The sequence below is a fragment of the Oreochromis aureus genome, linkage group 8 (assembly GCF_013358895.1).
Source record: "Oreochromis aureus strain Israel breed Guangdong linkage group 8, ZZ_aureus, whole genome shotgun sequence".
Classification (NCBI taxonomy): domain Eukaryota; kingdom Metazoa; phylum Chordata; class Actinopteri; order Cichliformes; family Cichlidae; genus Oreochromis; species Oreochromis aureus.
In genome coordinates, this window is record NC_052949.1 from 9,340,122 (window position 1) to 9,366,708 (window position 26,587).

At 36.2% G+C, this 26,587-nt stretch overlaps 1 protein-coding gene and 1 pseudogene across 1 annotated transcript; both read right to left on the bottom strand.

Annotated features, from left to right (window-relative positions):
* Positions 1-69: 69 nt before the first annotated feature.
* LOC116325974 (5-hydroxytryptamine receptor 3E-like) lies at positions 70-10,039 on the bottom strand. The gene is made up of 11 exons (XM_031747054.1): positions 10,026-10,039; positions 6,902-7,082; positions 6,324-6,368; positions 6,094-6,203; positions 5,629-5,798; positions 5,349-5,509; positions 4,811-5,021; positions 4,533-4,712; positions 908-1,003; positions 711-820; positions 70-204 (listed from the first exon to the last, which is right to left on the bottom strand). The coding sequence occupies exons 1-11, from the start codon at positions 10,037-10,039 to the stop codon at positions 70-72; spliced, it is 1,413 nt and encodes a 470-aa protein (XP_031602914.1).
* Positions 10,040-14,763: 4,724 nt separating this feature from the next.
* On the bottom strand, positions 14,764-24,604 carry LOC116325973 (annotated as a pseudogene).
* Between the last annotated feature and the right edge of the window lie 1,983 nt (positions 24,605-26,587).

The window sequence follows — 26,587 nt, forward strand, 5'->3', positions numbered from 1 at the left end:
AAACAACAATCAACAAGTGCTCTATTCCAAACCACTGTTGCAACACATGTTGACACAAGTTGAAATCCTCTACATGGATGCCAGGAGTGAACGAGACATCAATTCAGTGATCCACACCACAAGGACATACACCAATGACATCAGAATGTCGTACACTGGAGAAGTGTAGTCGAATGGTAACGAAGAGAAGGAAGGTAGACAGAACTGAGGGGATTATTGTCAATACAACGATATACACAGCATACAGTGTATCGAAATGCCGTTCACCCCAAGCCCCCCATGGTGGATTTATTAGAATATCAAAATATATCTACAAGGGATAAAAAACTAGATATTACAAATAAATAATAACTCACAAAAATTAAGTAAAATTAAAAAGATAAAAAGGTACTAATGCTAACTGTATCTATGTACAATAAACAAGGACAGGACAAGAGACAATACAAAGAGATCATGTGCAGTTACAGTAAAGTAAGATATTGTGCAGTTGGTATTGTATACCAGGTTCAAGTTATGGTCAAGATTTTGTGGATAAGACAAGACAAAGACTTGTACAAGATGTAAAATGTGCAAAGAAGTCAACATGTCAACAGTCAAATGTACCAGAAGGCAACATTGCAGACATAGAGGACAGCTACAAGTACCTGGGAATCCCACAGGCACATGGGAACCATGAAGAGGCCAGTATGAAAGCTGCAACCACCAAGTACCTGTAGAGGCTCAGGCAAGTCCTGAGGAGTCAGCTCAATGAAAAGGACAAGATCCGGGCTATCAAAACCCGTGCCTTGCCGGTGATCAGGTACAGGGCTAGGATAATAAACTGGCCAAAGGAGGAGATAGAAGCCACGCATACCAAGACAAGGAAGCTCCTGACCATGCATAGAGGGTTTCACTCCAAATCCAGCACCTTGAGGCTGTACGCTAAATGGAAGGAAGGAGGCTGAGGGCTGGTGCATGGCCACAACTGACCATGTTCTTAGTGAATACCTCAGGCAGTAGAAACCTGACAAAGAAGAAGAGCAAGAAGAAGAATCATCATGGAAAGAAAGGCCCCTGTATGGTATGTACTACCAGCAGATGGAGGAAGTGGCTGACATCCACAAATCCTACCAGTGGCTGGACAAAGCTGGAGTGAAAGACAGCACAGAGGCACTAACAGAGGCACTAATCATGGCAGCACAGGAATATATTGAGTCCTTTACTGAAGGACTCGATATATTTAAAGGTTCACATCCAGTTTTGTGTCTTGGTTTAGATTCCTTCCTCCTTGTGACTTCCCGTTTGATTGTGACTGCAATAGGTACTGCAGTATATGGTCCCCAACCACCAGACTGAGGGACAGCTTTTTTCATCAAGCCATCAGACTGCTGAACACTTACCACTAACACTTCATAGACACTTCACTGTCAGTTATCGAAACTTCGACACGTATGTGCTCCATATTGTACATCAATGCTATTTTTGCACAATATTCATCTGCTGACTTCTGTATATGTTATATGTACACACATGTATACATATCTATCTATCTATATATATATGGTATGCATAACTAGTAATGTGCATACATTCTTATATTTGTACATATATTTATTCTTATATTTCTCATATTTCTTATTCTTATATTTTGTTTTGTGTTTTATGTTTCTCATATTTTGCACAACACTGTTGTTTGTGAAGCTTGCGCACAAGAATTTCACTCACATGTGCTGTACCAGTAATGTGATGTGACAATAAAAGCGATTTGATTTGAATAAGTTTTTCAGCATTTTTTTCAGGTAAAACGATTGTACACATGTTGAAAACTGTTGTTTTGTTGTTTTTTGGTCAAAAACCCCGTATTAATAAAGACTTGTGGACCTGAATTTGATGGTAAAAATACTTTTTTGTCAATCACTAACCAGGAATACAGGTTTGGCAACCTTGAAATGGATAAGCAGGAAAAAAATAAATGGAATAAAAGCATATTGTTATTATCATTATTATTATTATTATTATTATTATTATTAATAATAATAATAATAATAATAATAATAATAATAATAATAATAATAATAATAATAATAATAATAATTTATTTTATTTTTATGCACACTATATTGCTGCATTTTGGGCCAATTGAAGATGAGCTGGGGAGAAATAGGAAGTCCACATGAAAAGTGAGCCACAGTAATCAAGCTAGGAACAGATTAGTGTGTACTTCTAAGTGATAAGTTATTGGCAGATTGCAATTGAATGATTTTTTGCAATGTAGTGACTTTCTTCCTTAATGAGCTGTCAGTTTTGCTACAGTTAAGATAGAATTAGCTTAACGACTTCCAGTTTTTAAAGATAATGAAATTTTCACTGAGGTAATATAGCTTTAGGTTGATAGGTGAATCGTCAGCGTAGATATAGTAAGAAACGCCAATGAAAAGGTTAAGTAGATGGCTCAAACGTAATATATAGTACACTGAATTGGTCAAATGTTTGACCCTGAAGACTAGCTCCAAATCCCAATCCTTTAACTCTGAGTTGTGATTCCAATAAGATCATGGAAAAGAGAGTAGAAAGGTTAAGTGAAAATGGGATGCAAACTTGATCACTACCATTAACTCGGAGTGCATTTTAAAATTCAGTCAGTTGTTTGTGCAATAAACACACAGGGAAAAAAGTTTTTTTAATGTTTATATAATAGTAAGATGCAGATGTAAATGAAAGACATGCAACACTCATGAACTACATTGCTTTATATTGCTATGTATATAATGTGATGTGAGTCTTAAAAGAGCTAAACTTCCATTGCAATTCACTTTAAGTATATTCATTGGGTATTTGAAAGATCAGACATTTGTGTATAATTTAAAAAGCATATTACAGTGTGCAACTGCTGTTAAAAAGAATATGTGAGAAATGTATATCAGTGTCTATAAAACATGGAAAAAGACTGCTGAAGGATGGGTTGGCTGAAGACAACCAGTAAGGAAGCTAACTAAATATTGGCTTTTGGCAAAGGGGTGGGATTAAATAACTGTATACTTCTTCTCACTCCTTTTCGATATGTAACTGAATCAGAACAGTTGAAGCAATATTGAAATGTATTAGCTTTATTTTGTATAGCATTTTTTCTCGTCTTTTCTTTGCTAAATGAACTTTGTATATTGTTTACATGATCGAAATAAATTAACAAACAACAACAACAAAAAGCCAGTGTGAAAATGCCTATAATTACTATAGACAAACTACAACTCTGTTAAGACTGAAATGTATAATTATGTCAATTACATATGGTTGTATAATTTGTAACAATTGTGACTGAAAATTAATAATCCCTTATATTGAATTTTCTTCTACAGCATATTTTCACATGGATACATATTAGAATATTTTAGAATTTGCCGATCTGCTGGGATTTTCCCACAGAGCCATCTGTTTGGTTTAGAGAGAATAGTTCAAAAAAGACAAAATACCCTGTAAATTGCAGTTACCTGGGAGAAAAAAACTGAAGTACTTTGAGACAACACATTAAAGTGAAAAAAGCATGTTTAAAAATACAAATATGATATTATGTAGGTTTGTTCATAGGCTTTAATTTTTTTCATTATTTACTAATAAAAGCAATGAATAAATGTCAGTTCAAAGTGGACTTATGTTCATCACCCAATAAAATTGGAATCCATGTAAAGGGACCCAAATGGGAGACTTAGGTGACGGTCTTTATAACTAAAATTGAACATTTTATATAAGCAAAGCAGGTCGTCCAAAAGTAACCAATGGAAACTACAGGTATAAAAGAGAGACTAATACATCATATTCATGTTAATGATTGAATATTGTTTTTCAAACTTTAGTCCTGCTAGTCTTCAACATCGATCCACATTGAAAACATGATCGCTAAAAACACAGTGAGTGCTGTCAAATAAAAAATCAGGAAATACTTGTTGATTTTTTTAACCATTCTTGTCCAGTAGCCAGACTTCCTGTTGTTGCTAAGTAGAGTCACTGTTTTCCCAGTCTCCCGCAGCTCATCTGACACTTTTTCCAGAGCAAAGGCCACCTCTGTCAGTTTACTGCTGCTACCCTAAAAAAGGAGGTTTTGTAGAAAGGTAATTGACAAGATTTTAGGTCAACTCTTGATTGCTGCTACATTTGACACACTGGTTTGTTTCCAGTTTGATTAAATAAAAGTGTTTGCTTCTGATATATATGCTAGGGTTCAGGATAATGCCAGCATAATCCCTTTCAATAGTTTTCATATTATACCTTTTTGAAATTAAATAAAATGAATTCCAACCTTTTGGGTCAGAGATGATACAGACAAAGACACAGATGGTGTTTCCTCAGCAGATACCCCAGAGACAGAGGCACACTGACTACTTCTCTTTATGTCTGGAGTAAGAGAAACAAAGATAAACCAAACACGATTAAAATTAACTAGTGGATATAACCTGCCATTGTGATTATTTAATCTGTGACTAAACACAAATCTGCAAAAGTGGTTGATAGAGTTTAAATCCAAATGTTTGTAGAATGATTGCTATTATTAAGCACACCTCTAAAACAGCTCTGAAAGTTGGATATGTCCTGCTTTTCCCCAGAGTTCTCCGACAGGTTTTGGATTCCATCTCTCTCATTATCTTGGGCTGCAGAGTCTTTGTCAAGCAGATGCATCACCAAAATTGTTTCCAAGAGGCTGAGCAGCATTAGAGAAAACCCCCCAATGCAGTAGACAGCTGAGGAAAGCAGCCAGCATTAATGTGGATAAATTACTTGATCACTCAGTAGCATGATTTATTCATTTAATGCAGCCAAATACACCACACTTCTTTACCTATAAGTGGAATTCTGTTTGAAGAGCTGGGCAAGATCTCATTGAGAAGAAGCTGCATCACCGTGACAGCAAGCAGCACAGTGATTTTGAAGCCAAGTTTCTCACCTCCACTGTCTGATACAAGGAAGGAGGCTAAATCCAGAACCAAGAAGAAGAAGACTGGCAGCAAGAAATTAGCAATGTAGAGGACAGACCTCCTCTTCATGGTAATCTGTGAAATAAGGTGGTTAATCATCCTACTTCATACATGTAAAGATGCAGAAAGAGCTTCATATCTTTTCACTGCTTCGGCTGCACTTTCCCATTCATTTCATAACTCTCTTCTCTCTTCTCTCCCACCCACAGCCTGTCTCCACTCCTCCCTGAACTCCATGCAACATTCTTCTTTCTTCAACTTCTACCATTTAATCCTTGCCTCTGTCTTCATTTGCTTTTTCTTCTTAATTGCCAGAGTCATCCTATTCTAAACAAAAACCAGGGTAATGGGTAACAGAACAGCTTTCATGTGTTCTGTGTTTCTGTTTCCAAAAATACTTACAGTGTAGACAACCATAAGTTGATTGAAGTCAAACTCATTGACAGTTCTGTTGGTGACTGACATGTCGACAAAGAGCCACTCATACTGTGTCTGCATAAAGTCACGAGACCACTCTGTGACTGTTTTATTGCTGTTGTCGGGCTTTAACTTTATTTCTGCATCTGAAGTCGAACATAAAAAATTACAGTGAGAAGATCAAGAAGGAAAGAATATATGTTCTGGCATGTGGTAGTGTGTGTTTATGAACGGCATACATTAACAGAACCTGTTATGTCCTCACCAGAGTACATAATAGACTTGAAGGATATGTTGCACTTCTGAAAGTCAAAGGGGAATTTGTACACGTGCAGCTTGCAGGTGCTCACCACCACCTGGTCATTCCTGTATTCGATCACACCATCGTGGTTGACGCAGAGATAAGGACTCGGAGAGGCTTTATCCTTCTCTGTCCTGTGTGAGAAGAAATGAGAATTGATTATGTTACGAATGGCAACATCAGAAAAAGACAAAACAAATACATGACATTTAGTTCTTTTCTTCTCTTTCGGTCGCTCCTCCTGCATTATGAGCATTGACAGACTGTAAGCACTAAAAATGCTACTTTTGACTTTTGGCTCCCTGCAAGAATCAAATCATATGATGCACTGAACAGCCACATCTTAATTACAACCCACCTCAACATAATCAGTGGAGAGACTGAGTGGGTCTTTGAGTGTGAGTTTATGCTTATATATGTCAAACTTACATCTCTACAATAGTTATATCGGGCATCCACAAATATGCAGTAGGAATTGTCATATCCTTAATTCCACAGAATTGATTTGGGTCCCACTTAATGTACTCATTTGTCCATTCCTACACAGGGCAATGGGAGGAAAGTGATCAAATCAAGGAAAAAATACAAAAGATGTAATTTCAAGCAATTTAAATTTCAACAATACAATGAAAAATGTGTATTTCTAAGAGAAAACTCACCAAATAAACCCAAATGTAAGAAATTAAGGTCTGGTCAATTTCTCTCTGAAAAAAATAACAATGTTCATTTAGGTAGCATCACACTTCAGCTAAAGCATCAGCAAATACATCTCTGTGAATTATTAATGTAGGGTCTACCTTAAAATACAAACCGCCTTGAGGCCACTGTTGTTGTAATTTGGTGCTGTGTAAATAAAAGTGAATTAAATTGAATCTCATATTGGGCACGCTATAAAATTTTCTTTAACCTGTACACTGTTGCTGCTTATCTGCGAGCTGCTTTTCAACCCAACTCCAGTTTCTTGTTTAGTTAATTCAGTTAACTGGCCATTCTAAATTGCCCATAGATTCGAGTGGGAATGGTTGTCAGATTTGCAGCCTGTCCAGGCTGTACCCTGCTAATGCCTATGGTATCTGGGATAGGCTCCAGCAGGACTACATGTTGGTTTAAATGATTATCTCCTCTTTGGCAGATGGGCTTTTTGCCATTAAGAAACACACACAAAGTATTTGGCAATAAAAATATTCATTATCATTCAAAGGAAAACACACACATGCATGTAGCTTAAACAATTTACCATATCCAGGATGGCATAGAGTTTCATTTCAAGCGACACATCTGTATGATGGCTGTTGTTTATAATGGGCCGGCTCATAGTGTACTTAAGACTGTCTTTGCTCAGGTTCAGGTGGCGTACAATCGCCTGAAAATTACAGAGTTTCTCCACTTCATTATCTGAAATGACATCCAAACACATTCTATATCAGCGATTTCTTTTATGAGATGAAAAACACAAAGAAACTCCCATTTCTGATTTTCAACAAAAAACAAACTTCAGAAGTCTGTTGCTCACCAGACATCATTATTGCTTATTAGCTTTTGGCGTATTTGCAACAGATGAAGTAATACCTCAGAACCTTTTAATCAAACCCTGATATATCCAGAGGCCTTTTGTTCACTAAAAGGTCATGACTAAGTTTTATTTAATCAATCCTTTAATAAAAAATATTTTAAATACACTGATATTTACAGACATTGATTTTCATTATTTTCTCCTTTACATAAAATTATTTTATATTTTAGTATTGCTGATTATTAGATCCAGAGTGAATACTACATCACTTATTGGCATGCTTAGTACTGTGCAAAAGTCTTGAGTCACCATCTTTTCTTTATATTTTGCTAAAATGAGTGGGTAATGAGTGGAGATACTATTGAAACAACTATAAACATGTGTGGGAAAACCAATTCTAAGAAGCTTGAAAGTCAATATTTGGTATGACCACCTTTATTCTTCAACACAATCTGGACTCTGTTAGGCAAGTGTTAATGTGATTTCCTCAAGTAGTCTTCAGAAATAGTTATCAGAGCCTCTTGAAGGACATTCAAAGCATTTTGAAGGTTTGCTGCCTTTCAGTCCATTCTCTTTCAAGATGATCCCATACTATCTCAATAAATTTGTGATTTGGGCTCATGAAAGGCAAATCCATGACTGATAGCATCCCTTTTTGTTTGTTTTTTTATCCAGTTATGCTTTTTCAGCACTGGCAGGATATTCGGCATCATTGCCATGTTGAAAAATAAAGCTGTTGCCTATCAGATTCTTTTCAGATTGCATTGCATGGATCAGAACTAACAGTACTTTTCTCTTCATACTTCTATCAGTTTTGACAAGATCCCTAACACCATTCACTGAAATACAGCCATAAACCATAACAAAGCCACTCTTCCACTAAAACCATTTCTGATGGGCTTTGGCAAAATGGGAGACTGGACTGAAGGATCAGTTTCATTTTCAAATTTTTCAAATTTTAAGTACACACTGCACACCATGCTGACATATGTCTTTGCCTAATAGCTCTTTAAGAATTCCTTTGTTTGGTGAAAACATTTTTTTGATGTCCTCAACTGTGTTATCCTGTGTTTTTGTGAGATGCAAGTTGCCTGTTTATTGGCCTTCTCATAGACCAGTAGTAAGTGGGCTCACAGAAACAAGAGAACATTTCTCATAAAATAGTTAGGTCCAAAGACGACTGAAAATGAGTGAAAAAGCTGTCAAAATAAGGGGTGGCTCAAGACTTTTGCACAGAGACAGACAGACAGATAGATAGATAGACTGTCTTTACTCTGTACCTCTGATAGTGGTTTCATTGATCATCTGTTGATCATCTTGTAGCTCTGAACTGGAGCCATTTTCACCTGGCATGGAAGAGTACAGTCATTTATGCCTAAAGGTATAAAATATCCAGAAATGTATGTACAGGTTTTAAATAAGCATTTGCTCCCAGATGATGGCTTTACAAGGAAAAGCCTTACATATTTTAGCAACACAATCACATATTCAAAAATTTACATATTCTATCTATAGCATCTTTCACAATAGAATGATAGACGAATCCAGGTGGTGAACTGGCATCCATGCAGACCACACTTTTCACCCAATGAAAATATTTGGTGCACCATGGAACATAAAATACAACACAGCAAAGCCAAGACTGTTTATCAGCTAGAATCCTATATTAGACAAAAACAGGACAATATTTGTCTCAAAACATTTGAGATGGTTTGCTTCCTGAGGCATAAAATGCTTTGCTGTCACAGTGAAAATCACAACATAAGACCTTAGTTTTGGAATACATCCAGTTCAGTAGCAGCTTACAGGAACAACTATTCCTTCCTGTGCTTGGACCAGCCATAACCTCTGGCTCCCAGCTATTAACCAAATACCCAAGGTCCGATTTTATTGGCCTGGCTTCTGTTCCTATTGTTCCACTAATGTGAATAAACAGAATATTTGTTTGTTTTCATCTCAGTGTCTGCAAGCAGGACTGTTTGTTTTTTTTCTTTTCGGTTCTGTTGCATTTTCAGTTTCTTTAAAAATTTTTCCCTAAAATTAATAGTGAAACTACTCCTTAAGCTGGTTTACTCCGACTGATGTAAGATTTCATACCAAATTAAACATCCATCTATTTTCTTACACATCCAGTTCAGGATGCTGGTGGGGCTGGAGCCTACACCCGCTGACATAATGCCAGAGTCAGTGTGCATCATACACAAGTCGCCAGACTGCGTTAGTCTATGCACACAGAGAAAAAGACAACATTCACACTCCTACTGCTAATCTGCACATATCATAAGGTGAGCTATTGAAAATGTTGGTGTTTATGTACTTTGTGTTGTCCAATAGACCGTTTTCATTATCCCTGTATTGAGGTTGCAGCAAAAATTTTACAGAAAATATCTATCTGGGTTATCAGAAGGCAGGCAAGTTATTCACTAATATTTATACATTTTTCAGTCTAAGATGCTGGTTTTAGTAAACTGATTAAATGTGGAATTTAATTTAGTAAACAGGATGTATTTACTGGCTACTTATAGAGCCAAGCAGCCCCTCTGCTGAAATATGTTTTATCTATTCCAAGTAAAAACAGTGATGTTGAATAAAATATAATACAACATTTTTTTTAATTGTCCAAATTGTCATCTGCATTAAATCAGAATGATCTCAGCTTACCCACAAGTAGCAGCAGCAAGAAGAAACCTTCAATCATTGTAGCCTTGAGTGATCAGAGAGCATCTTTACCCTCTCTGTGCTGTTCAGAGATTCTTCCTAATCCATTGATGTCACTGTCCTGCCCTCTTCTAGTGCAGAGCAAATGTAAAGACCAGTTGTGTTTCTATCCCCATATCGATCCTAACACAGTGGGATCGGCATACTATGCATCAGCATAACAGCTGATATAACACCAACTAATAAAAAAATGTTTTAGGTTGAGGCTGCAAAATTACTAAGTAAAATTAGTAAGCTTCCTGTTATTAACCAAACTCTTGTTATACAGCCCAAGCCTCTATCATCCTAACATCAGTCAGGTTGAATAGTTTATTTTCTTGCTACTTTGGATAAAATTGATTTAATTTTTTTCTGCCAAAGTGTCTGCACTCTACTCTGACAGGTTTCAGATGCTTTTGTTTTTGTTGTTGCTTCATCCATTGTTCTTTTTTCTTTTAGGAAAATGGACAGTAGGGTTAATCATAAAAAGTGAATGAATCAGATTGACATCAGTTTCATTTAAATCCAAACAACTGAAGTGCATTAACATTAGCTTTTAATAAAACAAAATAATTAAAAAAAAAACCCAATAAACTTCAAAATACAGTGACTAAATTGTCTTTTTGAGCAGATGTTGTCACAGATTTACTTGGGTTTTTTTTCTTATTCTACTACAGAAAAAAATAAATCTTTATTGTTCTGGTCTTGTCTATGAAACTTAGAGGACTCGACAGTAATCCAAACACACTTTTGGAAATTTGTGATATATCCAGACAATAAAGACAATAAATAAAAAGCAATTCATGTTCAGGTGTATTTGTTTAAATAATAATGTAAAAAATGTGTCAGATTGCACAACTTGTCTTAAAGTTACTGTTATTTAGAGATCTTTAAAATATATCTAGACAACTGTACTTTTCCTTATTAATGTTGGACAGGATGTGGGTTGGAAGGCTCTTAGATTTTCACATATTCATTAACCATAGCAGCACAAGATACCAGTGAGGAGAACAAACACTGTTAAGTGCTCCATTAGAGGAAGTAGAAAGATCCTGTTTGAAAAAAACAAAAACCAAGTTATTTACAATGAGTTTATTGTTGCTGCACTCAGCTCAGATGTCAGTGAACAACAGTTGTTTTTATGCTAATATTCAGCTTATTTACCATCTTTACAAAGCCAAATGCACAAAATTTTATTTTTCAGTGAAACATTACACTTACCTTCAATTAGGTACCCTAATAGATATATGCAGTACCGTATTCACCACGCTCTCAGCAGTGGGGAGGCCATTACATGAGAAGCAGGACTACTGAGGAGTTCTTCTCCGCTCAGCCTAACCCTAGGTTTCTTCAACTAGGGTTATGTTGTTTACTTAGTGTGTGAGAGGAAAATAAACACATCTTGACTGGTAAATTATAGTCTGACTGGTAAATTTCGTCTGAACGACAAAACATTTCACCACTCTTTAGCATTTTCTTTACTGTATTTTTTGGACCATAAGGCGCACTGTCGATGAACAGGTCTGGTGTCATTCATAAGGCACACTGGATTATGAGGTGCATTAAGTGAAACAAAACAATCAGATAAATCAAACTTTACTCAACTCATTCTTCTTGCTTCCTCCACTTCTGTACCATTGATTCATAAATGTTGATCTCTCACAGTTGCTCTCTTCCCATGTTCTACTGCGTGACTGATAGCCTTGAGTTTGAAATCCACTTCGTAAGCATGTCTCTTAACAGGTGCCATTTGGGGTCCTTATACACACACAATACAGTAATAATTGTTGAAGCACAGTACATATCTCTCCGCAAGGCTCCCGATTGTTAGCCGTAATGTTCCAACAATCCATCAAGCGGTGCGGCTTAAGCACAACCAGAATTCATACATAAAGCGCACCGGATTATAAGGTGCACTGTCGAGTTTTGAGAAAATTAAAGGGTTTTAAGTACGCATTATAGTCTGAAAAATATGGTATTCCGGTTGCTGCCACAAATACACTGAGTTGGCTGTAGCTTTCCAGCTCACAGCCCGACTCCCATGAACAACAACAACACAGACAAACAGCCAACCTTTTTTTGCTGGCGAGTCATGATTACAGATGCCATGCAGGTGCGCCCATCTCCCCTGCAACAGCACTGCAGACCACGCCCCACCACATACCCCCATCGTCTGACTGAGGTCGGGGAGCCAACTTTATTTATATAGCACATTTTTAAAAAAAACAACAACGGTACACCAAAGTGCATTACAATAGAAACAGGGAAATTAAATAAAAGACCACTAATAAAGTACCACTTATGTCAGCAGGTTAAAGGCACTAATTATACAAATATAAAAGGGAATATAAGAACAAACTTACTAAGAATGGATAGATATAACTACATAGATAAAAATGGAGCCAAATATAAAATAGGGACACTAACTAGATGGAAAAGCAATGTTAAATAAGTGAGTTTTTAAACAAGATTTAAAAGATAGAATGGAATCTGACGCACGGATAGCGATGAGAAGGTTGTTCCACGGGTAACCAGGGCAAAAGCAAGGTCACCCCTAGATTTAAGTCTAGATATAGGCTGAACCAAGAATAATTGGGCTGAAGACCTGAGGGCTCACCCAGGAACATATGGACTAAGGAGATCAACAAAATAGGTAGGGGCTAAATTATTTATAATATTAAAGGTGATCAACAATATTTTAAATTCAATACAATATTTGATGTTATCTCTTTTACATTAAGATGATGTAGAACCTTTAATACCCAACATCTAGACTAACATCACAATGGAACAAAGGGAACAGCCCATTTCCCAAAATAAAACCCCACACCGTAATTCTCCCCACCCCCAAATTTTACACTAGGCACAATGCAATCAGACAAGTACTGTTCTCCTGGTAACTGCCAGACTCATTCATTGGCTTCCCAGATAGAGAAGAGTGATCTATTACTCAGAGAACATGTCTCCACCCCTCTAGAGTCCAGAGGAAGCATGACTTACACTACTACATTCGATACTTTGCATTGAATTTGTTGATGTAAAGTCTGGATAAGATTGCTCAGTAATAGAATAGAATAGAATAGAATAGAATAGAATAGAATAGAATAGAATAGCTTTTTATTGTCACTGTTACAAGAACAGTGAAAGGCAGTTTGGCATCTCTCCATGTGTGTGGAGTACACAATAGCGTAAGTATTTACACAATAACAGACAAATTTACATTTACACAAGAAAGATATGTACAAGAGATTGTTTCCATCAAACTCTCTATGCACTGCCCTTGAGCTAACCTGAAGACAACATGAAGTTTTGAGGTCTGTAACACTTGACTCTGCAGAATGTTTACGCCTTTTGTGGACTTTTTACCTCAGCATGACCCCTCTATGTGATTTTAGTTCCTGTCATTCCCACTTCCACCTTTGTTATAACACTACTAATAGTTCACTTTGGAATATTTTGAAACAACAAAATTGATGACTTGACTTGTTGCACAGCATCAAATCTGGAATTCACTGAGCTGTTAAGGGCAACCCATTCTTTCATATTCTGTTTGTAGAAGCAATTAAAACTACATGTTCTTGTGCCAGGTTTTCAAGTTGATGTATGTGCTTTGTCATGTAGTAAACATGGCAAGCAGTACTCTCAGTGATCTTTGTGGGTAGGTCAAGTGCGTTTTCAAACCATTAAAGTATCCAGGGTCTTGTGGTCACTAAAAGGCCTCATCTGCAGGGCATGTCTCATTATTTGTCTAATTAAATTATTTTAAATGGGCTGTATAAAATGATATTCAGACAAATAATGTATGTGCAGTTTTTAAGCTTCTGTTTCATGCGTTGAGTTTGTTCGGTGATTAGAGGAATATCATCACATTTAAACTGTAAATTCAACACTTTATAGACAAGAGAACTGGGCCAGTTGCTGGAGCTGCTGTGGAACCCCATGCCAGCTTTTGTTTAGTGTTTTTAGCCATGATGATCTGTTGGTTTTCAGGGGTGGAGGCCTTGGTGGTGCTACTCGCATTTTAAGTTGCAGAAACTGGTTGTAAGGACATGGAAGGTCATAATAATGATATTAATAACTTAAATTTGTATGGTACCTTTAAATAACCCAAGGCCGCTTTACAAAAATATATAAATAAGCAAAAAGATTAGAGGTTGAGCTTTGCTGAAGAGGTGAGTTTTGAGAAGTTACTTGGAAGAGTCCAGTGATGGGCATTGCAAAACTCAGAGAGTTCCATAGGATGGGGGCTGATGCAGTGAAGGCTGTGTTCCTAAAACTATAGAGATGGGTATGAGGGAAAGAAAGCAGAACCATGATTGAGCCAAGACTGTGTGTATGGGTACAGCAAGTCAGACAGGTGCTTAAGCTACATTGCACTGAGGGATTTGTAAGTGAGAAGAAGGATCTTTTAAGTAATGCAAGATATAGGTGATTAATAATCAACCTCACCACAGGTCACAGTTGTCTCTCCTAAACTCTCTTGGATAGGACTGGAGTCTATTTCACTCTGTTCCAGCTTGTGAAAGATGTGGGCAGGTATGCGAATACTTGTATCAGAAGAGGCTGTATGGGAGTTTTCCCTGGTGCACAGGAAGGTTGCTTACCTGCACCTTACATCTCAGGGCCCTGTACATTCAGGTTTTTCACAAAAAAAGCTATAAACTTTACCACCACTAAGTATTGTAAATACCTTGACTGAAAAACTACATTGAGCCCTCAATACATTTAGAACTGCACAGCAAGTTATACCAATGCAGCAAATGCAGGGTAGGGAAAAAAATGTTTATTCCAATGTTATGGTAGAATGTAGATGTAAATGGAGAATATACAAATACATTGCTTTATGTCATGCATTTACATTTCATTGTTTATTTATAGAGCTAAACTTCCAAAACAATACACTTTGACTATATTCACTGTTTATTTAAAAATAGTAACAGAACATTTACATTGTGTACATTCCATATTAAATACCTAATATCATATTCTTATCATTTCCTTAACAAGTACTTATTAAAATAACTATTGCAATTGGTGTCATAATTAAGGCATATGTGATACATGCAAAAAACACTGCTGAAGACAGGATTGGCTGAAGCCACTAGGGAAATACCTTATGCTCTGTTTTGATGATTAAGTTAATATATGGGGATGGAAGAATGGGTCCAACTATACAATTGTACTGTTCTAGATTACATACAGTTTTACATTATTTAATGATTAAATCTCAATTTGTGAACAAAATGAAATGTAACCAGATTACAACCAGTATGTCTGCAGCTGTTGTTTTCTTAAACTGTAGCTCTACTCGTCTTCAGCAGTGTACCACAATAAACCCATAATTGCTAAGAACACAGCGACTGCAGTCAAATAAGAAATGATGAAAACTTTGTTAATTTTTTTAACCATTCTCGTCCAGTAGCCAGGCTTCCTGTTGCTGCTGAGCAGAGTTATTGTTTTCCCAGTCTCCCGCAGCTCATCGGAAACTTTTTCCAGAGCAAAGGACACCTCTGTCAGTTTACTGCTGCTGCCCTGATAGAGTGGTTTTGTAGAAAGGTAATTAACAATATGTTAGGCCAATAAGGTTCATGATACTTTGGCATTTAACACTCTGGGTTGTTTCTACTTTGATTAAATAAAAATATTCGCTTCTGATACATGGTTTAAGATGCAGGACAATCTCTCTCATGCGAGCATCCCTTTCTAGAGCTTTTAAAAATTCACTTTTGTGAAATACAAAAAGAAAAAAGTACAATGTTTTACCAACCTTTTGGGTGAGAGATGACAAAGATACAGATGGTGTTTCATGAGATGATACCTCATCAACAGAGGCACGAGGACTGCATCTCTTAATTTCTGGAAAAACACATTTGACATAAGGATTAATGCAACACAGCTAAAACTGCATGCAGATTTGTGGAATGCTTGCTATGATTAAGCTCACCTCTAAAACAGCTGCAGAAGTTGTGGCTGCCCTGGTTGTTCCCAGAGTTCTCCCCCAGGCTTCGGTCTCCATCTGTCTCATCTTCAATTGCAGAATCTTTTTCAATCAGATGCATCACCAAAATTGTCTCCAGGAGGCTGAGCAGCATCAGAGCAAAAACTCCAATGCAGTAGACAGCTGAGGAGAGCAGGCAGTGATATTAACTTGGACAAATAAATATTGACTATATGTGCAGTCAAACACACTTCCTTACCTATAAGTGGAATACTGTCTGAAGAGCTCGGCAGAATCTCATTCAGAAGAAGCTGCATCACTGTGACAGCGAGCAGGACAGTGACCTTGAAGCCGAGTTTCTCACCCCCAGTGTCTGAGATCAGGAAGGAGGACAAGTCCAGAAGCAAGAAGAAGAGCACTGGCAGGATGAAATTGGCAAGGTAGAGGACAGACCTCCTCTTCATGGTAATCTGTGAATTTTTTCCCAGGTGGTTAGGTACAATAGAAACAGATTTATACTAAAAGAAGTATTATGTGACCTTTTATTCAAATACTACAGAGAAAGGAGTTCCATGAGAAGTTGTGAATGGTGATAAATGTGCCAAATAATTGCTGCACTCTACATGGACACCTTCACCTTTATGCACTCCTTCCTGTTGGAAAAATTGCAAAATAGTACTTCAATAGTTAAATAAATATCTAATGTATTGCCAAAAAATATTTGCTATTAGCTGACCGTGACAAGCGGTGTAGGAGTTCAAACCACTCCTTTAGGAAAAGACAACACTATGAAAAATATCATTATTTAAAAGTTAAGTATCGAAAGTAAAACTTATCTTCCATTAAAGCTGATTTAGCCAAATCCTTTTCACCACACATTATCAAGGATAACTAATTGTTACCAGTGGTCACAACCAGAGACACCACCTGATTTCTGAACATATTGTACTTGTTTTCAAAAATATACTGTGCATAAATGACCCTGTATTGTTTCTACTGAAACAGAATGGCTTTAAAGGCACCTGGGGGATAAGGTGCACATAAGCATGTTTGAAAAATTAGATATCTTTATATTTATTTATTTTATGGGACAATGTTGTTTGCTGTTTGTGTTTTTTGTTCTCACATACACTTTTATTATTGGTCCTATACACTCCCAAACATATACTGGAGATTATGATAGCTGTAAATGATACAGCCAATAAATATGATTAATAAAAATTATTTTGATTGAATGCATCATAGCATAATTGTCCATTGCAAACTTGGCAACTCATAGATTGGCCTACAACTGAACTGGGCTAAACATGGCAGCAAGAGTCAGCACATCCATCACCTGCTGTGGAAATCAGTGCCAGGTGGCTACAGTAGAAGGATACAGGAAAAAGAAAGAGTTTTCTTTTCTGTTTCCAGAAATACTTACAGTGTAAATGACTGCATTTTGGTCAAATCCAAAATGATTGACAATTTCGCTGGTGACTGATATGTTGATGAACAGCCACTCATACTGCGTGTGCATCACCTTGCGAGACCATTCTGTGAGCATTGTATCATTTCTGCTGGACTGTAAATATATTTCTTTATCTGAAGTGGAATATAAAAACAAATGTGATAAGTGATAAATAATACAAATTTGAGCATATCAACAAGGAATATACACTCCAAAAAAAGTAATAACCCGGACTGGTGATAGCTATGCAATTGTGATTTCCCATAAAATCACCAAAAATAGTAAGCCATTTTCTAATGGGGAGTTTGTCAAAGAGTGTTTAGTGGATCCTCCCATGCTAGTATGCCCTGAGAAAAAAAGCATTTTAATTGTGCCCCTCTGCCGCCAAACCATAATAAAATGGACTACCGTAATGACATTGTGGGAAATTTGAAGGTGAGTGTTTTTTAATTTCAATTTTAATTTTTCAGGGATTTAACTACATGCTTGCAAACTCTGGGGCTGTAATAGGACAAACTTGCAGGTGTCACAACTGTTTCCTGTCTACACAAAAAACAGCAATATCACGTAAGTTAAGTCTTTGAAATGTTCACAGTTGTTGCTGGGAATATTGATTAAATAGCAATAAAATCCTGGCATTTGTATCACGCCTATTTGACATTTTCATTGCTTATTTGTAATGTCTACCCTCTCCAGTGGGTGTTTATAACAAGATAAAACTAATATTATGCTCTCCATAGCAGTTCCAGCAGTTCCAGGACTCACCTTCATGCATAATAGACTTGAAAGAGAGGTTGCAACTTTGGATGTCGAAAGGGAATTTGTAAACATGCATCTTGCAGGTGCTTAACACCACCTGGTCATTCCTAAATTCAACCATACCATCTGAAAATATGCTGAGATATGGACTTGGAGAGGCTTTATCTTTCTCTGTCCTGTATGAGAACAAATGAGAGCAACCCATTATGGTACAAATGATAGTAACAAAAGTTGTGTAATATCATAATATGGAAAGTAACTATGTCTGCAGCTATATCTAATTTTTGCTAAAGTAAACCAGCTAGAGGTGTAAATCGAGTGATACAATCAATTTGGCCAATATATTGATCAGTGGGTTCACCTGACACAGGTATTGCAGTACGGACAAATGTGTTATACTTTGTCATTGCTATTGTACTCTGAATCATAGTTTAAAAATCCAATCGTATTGGATGTTGTTGAAATATATTTTATTTAAAGAAAAGTATGGCACTGTTGGGTTGCCTTTCTTCGAGTTCTCTTGTAACTTCCCCCATCCATAATGTACTATTTTTTATCAAATCCAGTAGATGCTGCTTGATTTGAGCCACTTTCCTTCTGGCATGTTTATTTCATAAATTACAATAAGGAACACATTTTCTGTCACCATAAGGTTTTAACAGTAGCATGTATTTATAATAAAATGATTAGATGTGAGTGTGTGTTTATGGGCAGTTGTGTCAAACTTACATCTCTTCAATAGCTATATCTGGCATCCATAGATATGAAGTAGGAATTGTTATATATTTAATTCCACAAAATTCATCTGGTTTCCATTCAATGTACTCATTGCGCCACTTCTACATTGAGGGGTACAAAAAGAAAGGGATACAGGCAAAGAGATGGGAAGAGAAGATGAAAAACAGATAATTGAAACAAATAGTTCAAATGTTAACAATACAGTGAAAACCATATATACCTGTGATATATCTAAGAGTAAACTCACCAAATAAACCCAAATGTAAGTAATTAAGGTCTGGTCAATTTCTCTCTGTAAATAAAGAATTTGAACATAGCATTTATTGAGGCAGACACATGTCAAGCTCACCTACAGTCAGGTTAGCTAATGTTAGCTGATATTGGCTTATGCCTCAGCGAATATCCTCTGCTGGTAAATACATAGTTGCTGCTCAAGTGTAAGCTGCCTCCAAGCCAACTCTTCATTCAGCAATAGTATTATTGTTATTAATACTACTACAATAACATGAACAAGAAATAATAATAATAATAATAATAATAATAATAATAATATGTAAAATGGTAAATGGCCTGTATTTATATAGCGCTTTCTAGTCCCTAAGGACCCCAAAGCGCTTTACATATCCAGACATCCACCCATTCACACACACATTCACACACTGGTGATGGCAAGCTACATATACTACAGAGACAAATAAAATCACCAACAAAAAGTTGTTCATATTGCATCAAACACAGGTAACTACATATATCATGTCTGATTGAAAGTGATGGACAGTAGTGCTTTGAAACTTGCCTTGGAATTTTTACAATTTCATCAGCATTAAAGTACTCCAGTGATACCTGTCATGCATTACCATGGAGTCACAACTCACAAACTGTATCTCAGTACTGTGTGTCAAATATACGTCTCAGAAAAAACTAATACAAAAAATTAAAAATAAAAAAGGAACTGATGTAAGAAAGAGTAGTTGAAAAAAAAGGTTGTGGCAAGTAACCAAGCCAGAGTAAATAACAGTAATAATAATAATAATAATAATAATAATAATAATAATAATAATAATAATAATAATAATTATAATAATAATAACAACAATAATAATAATAATAATAATAATAACAATGATGATGAGTTCTTTTGTCAGTGAGTGCTGTAACATTATATGTTTTAGAAGCAAGAAAACATGTACACATGGAAACACATCTACACGCACACACACACAGACACACAATTGCCAAAGAAAATATTCACTGTCATTAATAATGAAAAAAATGCCAGAACAAATTACCATATCTAAGATGGCATAGAGTTTCACTTCGAGCCATACTTCTGTATGATGACTGTTGTTTAAAATGGGCCGGCTCATTGTGTATTTAAAATTGTCTTTGTTCAGATTCAGGTGTTGAGCAATATCCTGAAAATTACAGACTTTCTCCACCTCAGCTTCGTTATCTGAAATGATATCAAAATGCATTCTCGATCAGAGATTTATTTCAGTAAAAATAAAAATAGGCACCTTCTGTGCTTTCTGATTTTAAAGAAACAAAAATAAAACAAAACAAAAAACCTTTAGGAATCCCGTTGCTCACATCCATCCTCACTATTGCTTTTTTCTTGAGAAGTAGCAGTATGCACCGATTCAGAAACTTTTATCAAACCCTGATATGCACAAGACTTTTTGTTGACTACGAGACCAGGTCTGCAAGATTCATCTTATCAGATGTTAAAATGTGATGTTGTTTAAGAAGAATGCATTTTTCTTTATGCTACTTTGCATAAAAACTTTTTATATTTTAATTCAATCACCTCAGGAAGGCATGATATACATTAAGGTACACCTCATAATAACCAGGATATGGTGTAATATCATGTGCTCTTGTTAATCTGAGGTTTGGTATGGACTATATGATTTTTCTTTATTATTTGCAATGTTAATCCTAGAGATAAAAGATACAGCATCTTTCAAAAATAGTAAATGTTTTATTTACAATATTTTTTCAAGTTGATTTTGACCAAATTTAAACAAAATCAACCGAATAAGCTTTTGAGAAAATAGATTAATAATACCTCCGATAATTGTCCCATTGGTTATTTGTTGATCAGCGTCTGGTAGCTCTACACTGGAGACATGTCCACCTTACGTAAAAGAACAAAGTTCTCAAAAATGTTTAGCAGAGTTAAAATAAACAGTTACAAAGTGCTTCATTCAATGTATAACTCAAAATATAATAAACAATTATACATGCATACACAGAAATTATTATATATATGTACAAAATAGGTGCATAAGTCATGGTTAAAATCATAGTTGAACTGAAAGAACATATGACCAGAAAAACAGAAACTTTTACAAAAGAAAATCTAAGAAACTGAGTTTTCAGCTGACATCTAAAACAAATCAGTCACTCTGCCAAATGGAAAGGCTCAAATAACCACTCATTACAAGTACATGGCTCCTTGGCCCAACCACAGTTCAGTGTCTGCTTCTAGCTTTGTCTGACAGTGCGTAGAGCAAACCTGATGACACTAACTGCAAGAAAGTTTAAAAGTCATCCAAACAAAATCCATGATGCTGGTCCAGCCTACATCAACCTGTTCAAGAGTTATCAATAATAGACCTTCCTTAACAGTCAATTAAACATAAAACATTCCAGTCATTAAAGTCAATCTGGTAGCAAACAAACCAAAATCAATGAATTCAAACCAATGGTCCTGTTTTTCAGGCCAGGTGTCCCTTTTCCTTTGACCAATCCAGTTGATTAGTATTGGGTTGCTAATACAAATAAACAGTTGACTAGGTTGTTTTTGTCTGTTTGTTTGAATGCTTGTTTGTTTTGTGTCATAGTGTCTGGAAACTGTTGCACCAGAGAGATCCAGTTGTGTTAAAGTTCCTTGAATATTCTTCAACTCGACAGATAAACTGGATCAAATTTATGTTGAGACTGTTAAATATTTTGACTGGTTCGGTGACTAAATGTAAGATTGCAAACCAATTTAAACAACTGAAGTCCTTCAATTCAGATTTCAAACAACAACAACAAAAAAATCTAATTCAACCGTGTCTGAATTCTCTTAATCGTGGAAAAATAAAAGATAGGCTGTTTATAAACAGATTAATATTACTTTGTCATTTTCATTCTATAATGCAGATTTAGTAAGGTACATAAACATTAGACTTATTTTGGCATTATATTTAATGCCATGTTATATGTCATGTTAGTTGAGCTGAACTTATTTATCAGCAGTAAAAAAAAATGTTTCTGAATTAAAATAAATAAATAAAATGCTGAATTTACCAACTGAATTAAAATAGAATAATCTTAGCTTACCCATGATTATGAGCAGAAAGAAGAAATCAGTGATCATTGCTGCTTTCAGAGGTCTCTAAGCACCCTCGTCTTCTGTGAGATCTCGAGACGCTTCCTGCTCCATTAAAGTCACTGCCTTACCCTAGAAGAGGGTGGGGCAAATGTAAAAACAAATTGTCCAAAGAACCCAGCAAATAGCAGCAGCAGAGAGTGGGCAGGGATACTCACAGAATCTCCTACGGAGAAAAAGCATGTGATCAAGTAAACTGGACATTTCTATTCAGCACACCACACAGATTTGGTTTAGGAGAGCCATTCATGTATTTGATAAAACAAAACACCGTACACTTCACCCAGAGCCACAGGAACCACAAATGTGGTCACACCCCAAAGGTTAATACTTCACCGGAAACCAGACAAGGATACCCTCTCTTCAGCCAGCAGTCAAGAGAGTGCATTTTCCTTTCTAAGGCTACGGTCACACTGCAGGCAAAAGTGCATCAAATCCGACTTTTTTGATCCTATGCGACCCATATCCAATAATGATGATAGTTTGAACAGCACAAATCCGATAATTTCAAATCTTTAAGCAAAAATAACTATCAGCAAAACCACATATGAATTATGGGTCAGTGTGTAACAATTATAGGACTCAACACCATTTAACATTTCTTATATTCCATATTCCTGCAGCCACACCAGACACTGGCTCCTGTCTGTGCAAACATGTTCTAAGGCATTAAAATAAATTTAATTAGTCAAACTACATTACTCATTCAGCATACTGATAAACGTATAAAATATACATTTATATTTTTTAATTAACAATAGCAAATATGGGGACGCTCTCTTTACAACTCTGTATTTTATCACAAAAGCCTGGCTGTTAACACCCTTTACCCCCTTTCAGACATAGGGAGAGAAAAGCCATGGGGTTTTCAGTCTCCTCTCTCAGTCCCACTTTTCTCAACATACCAACAGTTCTAATTTCTGTAAAAGAATATTGTGGGAATTTCACTGCACCACAGTGACGTATGACATGAAATTGTTCCACAATTTGTAGATGCAAGTTTTTACACATTGAACTTTGAGCCAATCTGTCCTAAGAAATTTAAAAAGATGCTCTTTTCATACCCAGTGTGACTGACTTTTTGGCAGAACGTGCTCCCCCAGTTTTTTTTGTTTTTTGTTTTTTTTTGGAGTACCACTTTTCCAACCTTTTGTTGCCCCATTCCAACTTTTGAGACATGTTCCAGCCAACATATTCAAAATTAGGAAATTCCTTTCATAAAATTTATATTTTTTTTCTGTTTAGACATTTAATGAGTTCCATATTCTATTGTGGATAAAAGGAGCTGACTTTGAAATTAAGAAATCATCATTAAGATTTTACACGGCATCTCAATTGTCTTACAATTGGTTTTCAATACTAGCGTAAAATGATCATTATTGATGGAACATTCCCTAAGAAATTGCCATATACAGAACTTCAGAATGAATCAGATCAGCCACACATTTCCACAGTGCCTGTGCTAAAATCAGGATGTGGGTAAAAGCTTTCAGAACCTCACAGCCACCTACGAGAATAGCGTCAAGATATAAGGAATAGGGAGGGGAGAGACCACAGTTAAGTATTCCATCAGAGGGGACAGTTAGGTCATGCTGTTGAGTGTTTTTTTTTCTTTCCATCACTGTAATTAGATGTAAACAAGAAACAATTGTTTCATTTGGACAATTTTTAAGTTTGTGTTAAACTGGCACTTACTTTCACCAGGACAAATGGATGTACTTTTGTCATTGTCTGGCTCCACTTAGCTCACCGCGCACACTTCTCCATAAGAACAAAATCAGCACGCTTAGAGTGGGTTAATTAAATAAGTATAATGGATGTGATCTGATTATTTTTTTTAATTATTTTAATTATTTTTTTTTTTGGTTTTGCTTTGCTACTGCTGAGATGATTTAAGAAAGTCTTCTGCAATGAAAGTCTAAACTGTGGACATTCCCTTTTCAACTCTTTGTGAAACAATATCTATATAAGTGCAAATAACTCTAATAAGTTACTCTAGCCTTCCAATAGGTTCAGGTAAAATTCACTGGGCTCCTTCATGGCTGTCATGTTAATAAATAGCCACTCGTACTGTGTCTCCATCACGAATGGGGATAATGCTGTGAGCCCCCGTACTGTTTAGGAAGTGTAACTCTATGTCTTCATCTGAAGTGGAATATAAAAATAGCTGTGAGTAGATCAACAAGGAAGGAATATATATCATGGCATCTAATGTTTTATTCACTAGACTATGACAAACACACAGAACTTGTTATGGGCTTACCAGAGTGCTGGAGAGACTTGACCGAGAGATTACATCTCTGAATGTTGAAGGGGAATTTGTAAATACGCATCTTGCAGGTGGTTGTTATCACCTGCTCATTCCTGAATTTGACCAAACCATCGTGGTGAACAGAGAGATAAGCACTTTTAGTATCTGTGTCCTTGTCTATCCTGTATGGAAACAATTAAGAACAGATTATGGCACAAATTATGACAGCTTGCATCCTGTAGGAGCTATCAGTTACAGAATATAAAAAATAACTTACACCATGCTTTAATTTGGAGTTTACAATTAAACGACCCTTTATGACTCAATTATATTTTATACAGAAATATTGTTCATTCACTATTTAATAGTGAACACCAAACACAAAAACACAGATGAACTGGTGACTAACACTTTGACAGCAAACTACAATGACATCATCAGAACCCTTTTTAAATAAATCTTTTCCACTTCCTTTCTGTTTAAAGCAAAAGGAAAATGTATGGGCTCAAATTGTGGTCATTGTGGTCGAATTTTGACCCTATTTTTCTTCCTATCATCTGATTGGTCAATGTCATGTCAATCACAAACTTATCAATCCAATCAGAGAACAGATGGGTTTGGCTGTCGGAGGGCACTTTTTTGAACTGCAGGTCCTTCAAGGGTAATACAATTTGAAGCTTGAGGATCTTTATATAAATATCCGATGGAAGCTAGGTCCCCTAACTTTCAGTAGCTGTTGAAAGGATAAAGTTGTGGTATATCAGTGGTTAGAAATACCATTATTACTTTAGGATTTGTTTAACACAAAGTCAGGGCTAACCCGGGAGCATTGCTGTGAGTGTAAATAACTCATGAAAGAATAAAGTTACGTTGAAACCAAGCACACCATTGTTTTTCTTGTGACATTACCAATAAGTTTGATGTGTCACATGGCCCTCTTCCTATTGAAAAAGCAAAAGTTGTATCCAAGATGGCCGACTTCTAAATGGCCACCATGGTCACCACCCATCTTGAGGAGTTTGCCCCCTCACATATACTAATGTGCCACAAAGAGGACTTTAACATCACCAACCATTCCCATGTTATTACGGTGTATCCATATAAATGGCCCACCCTGTACTACAGTCTGTATTCCAGCATGGCACTAAAACTCTATATATTGCATCAGCCATTAAGCTATTCAACCAATTCTTCCCTCTTGTGATGCTGAGAGAAGAGTGGGCTTGCTAGAAAAAACAGCTTTACCTTTTAAGCTACTTGCACATAATGGTGTTCTGTTTAGGCAGATTTAGGCAGAAGCTGTGGTGTTTCTGTGAAAGTCCTTTCTATGAAAAGTACAAAGTCATATCTAGTGATAATTACCCACTTCTTATAACAAATGCATAAGTCTCTTAATAAAATGCAAAATGGTGCCAATGGTTATGAACACAGATACTATTTAAGGATTTTGGGACCTCATACCACTCTCTTGGAGTCTTTTGAGAATGCATGAGAAACATGCATGAGGAGCCAGCTGGAGGTCAACTTGTAGAAGTGGCAGTGTTCGTTCTGCTCCTCTTTGCACATAGAAACAGATACAAGTCCTGCAGCTGAGTTGATGCCCTCCTATGGCCTTGTCCAACTCTCTTTATGTAACAGCTGTGACACCTGAATAAACCTGCTTGTATTATCTAATGCTACCAGTAGTGGCAAGTACACTAGTAAAAAGCAAACTAGTGTCTTACTGTCATTAGTTTGACATAACATACATAGTTTGACATTTTTTAATTCCATTAACTAAACTACCTCAGCAAGGTCCTTCTGTGTCTTTAGGGTATTTATAGTTACTATGGCTCTATGAATATGGACTGTCAGGAGTGTAGCTCAAGTTCACACAGAATAATGAATGATTAATATTTGGATTTCCAGTCTTTTGTAGCATATTTGGAAGTCTGTAAAACACAGTTTTGCAGTTAGGGGACAAATATTTTGCTTCTTATATACAAGGCACATAATAACAATTGTTTAAAACTGTCAGAATTAGGTGAATGGCTAGCAGATATTAAATGCCGGAAAAAAAAACATATTCACATTCATTTTTTTTTTTCTTTTTTTTTTACCTGTCCCGTTTGGTTCTTTTGCCATCAGAATTATTGTCTAAAGGCGAAGAAAGATGCCCAACGGATTTACTTTACCAAATGGACCATCCCAGCCTTGCC

Bases quoted from the DNA above. Each gene is read 5' to 3' on its own strand.
- LOC116325974 (XM_031747054.1), bottom strand. The intron at 5,799-6,093 runs GTAAGTTTGACA...CTTCTCACACAG, and splicing joins GATATAACTATTGTAGAGAT to GACAGAGAAGGATAAAGCCT. The intron at 5,022-5,348 runs GTAAGTATTTTT...CTTATTTCACAG, and splicing joins AACTTATGGTTGTCTACACT to ATTACCATGAAGAGGAGGTC.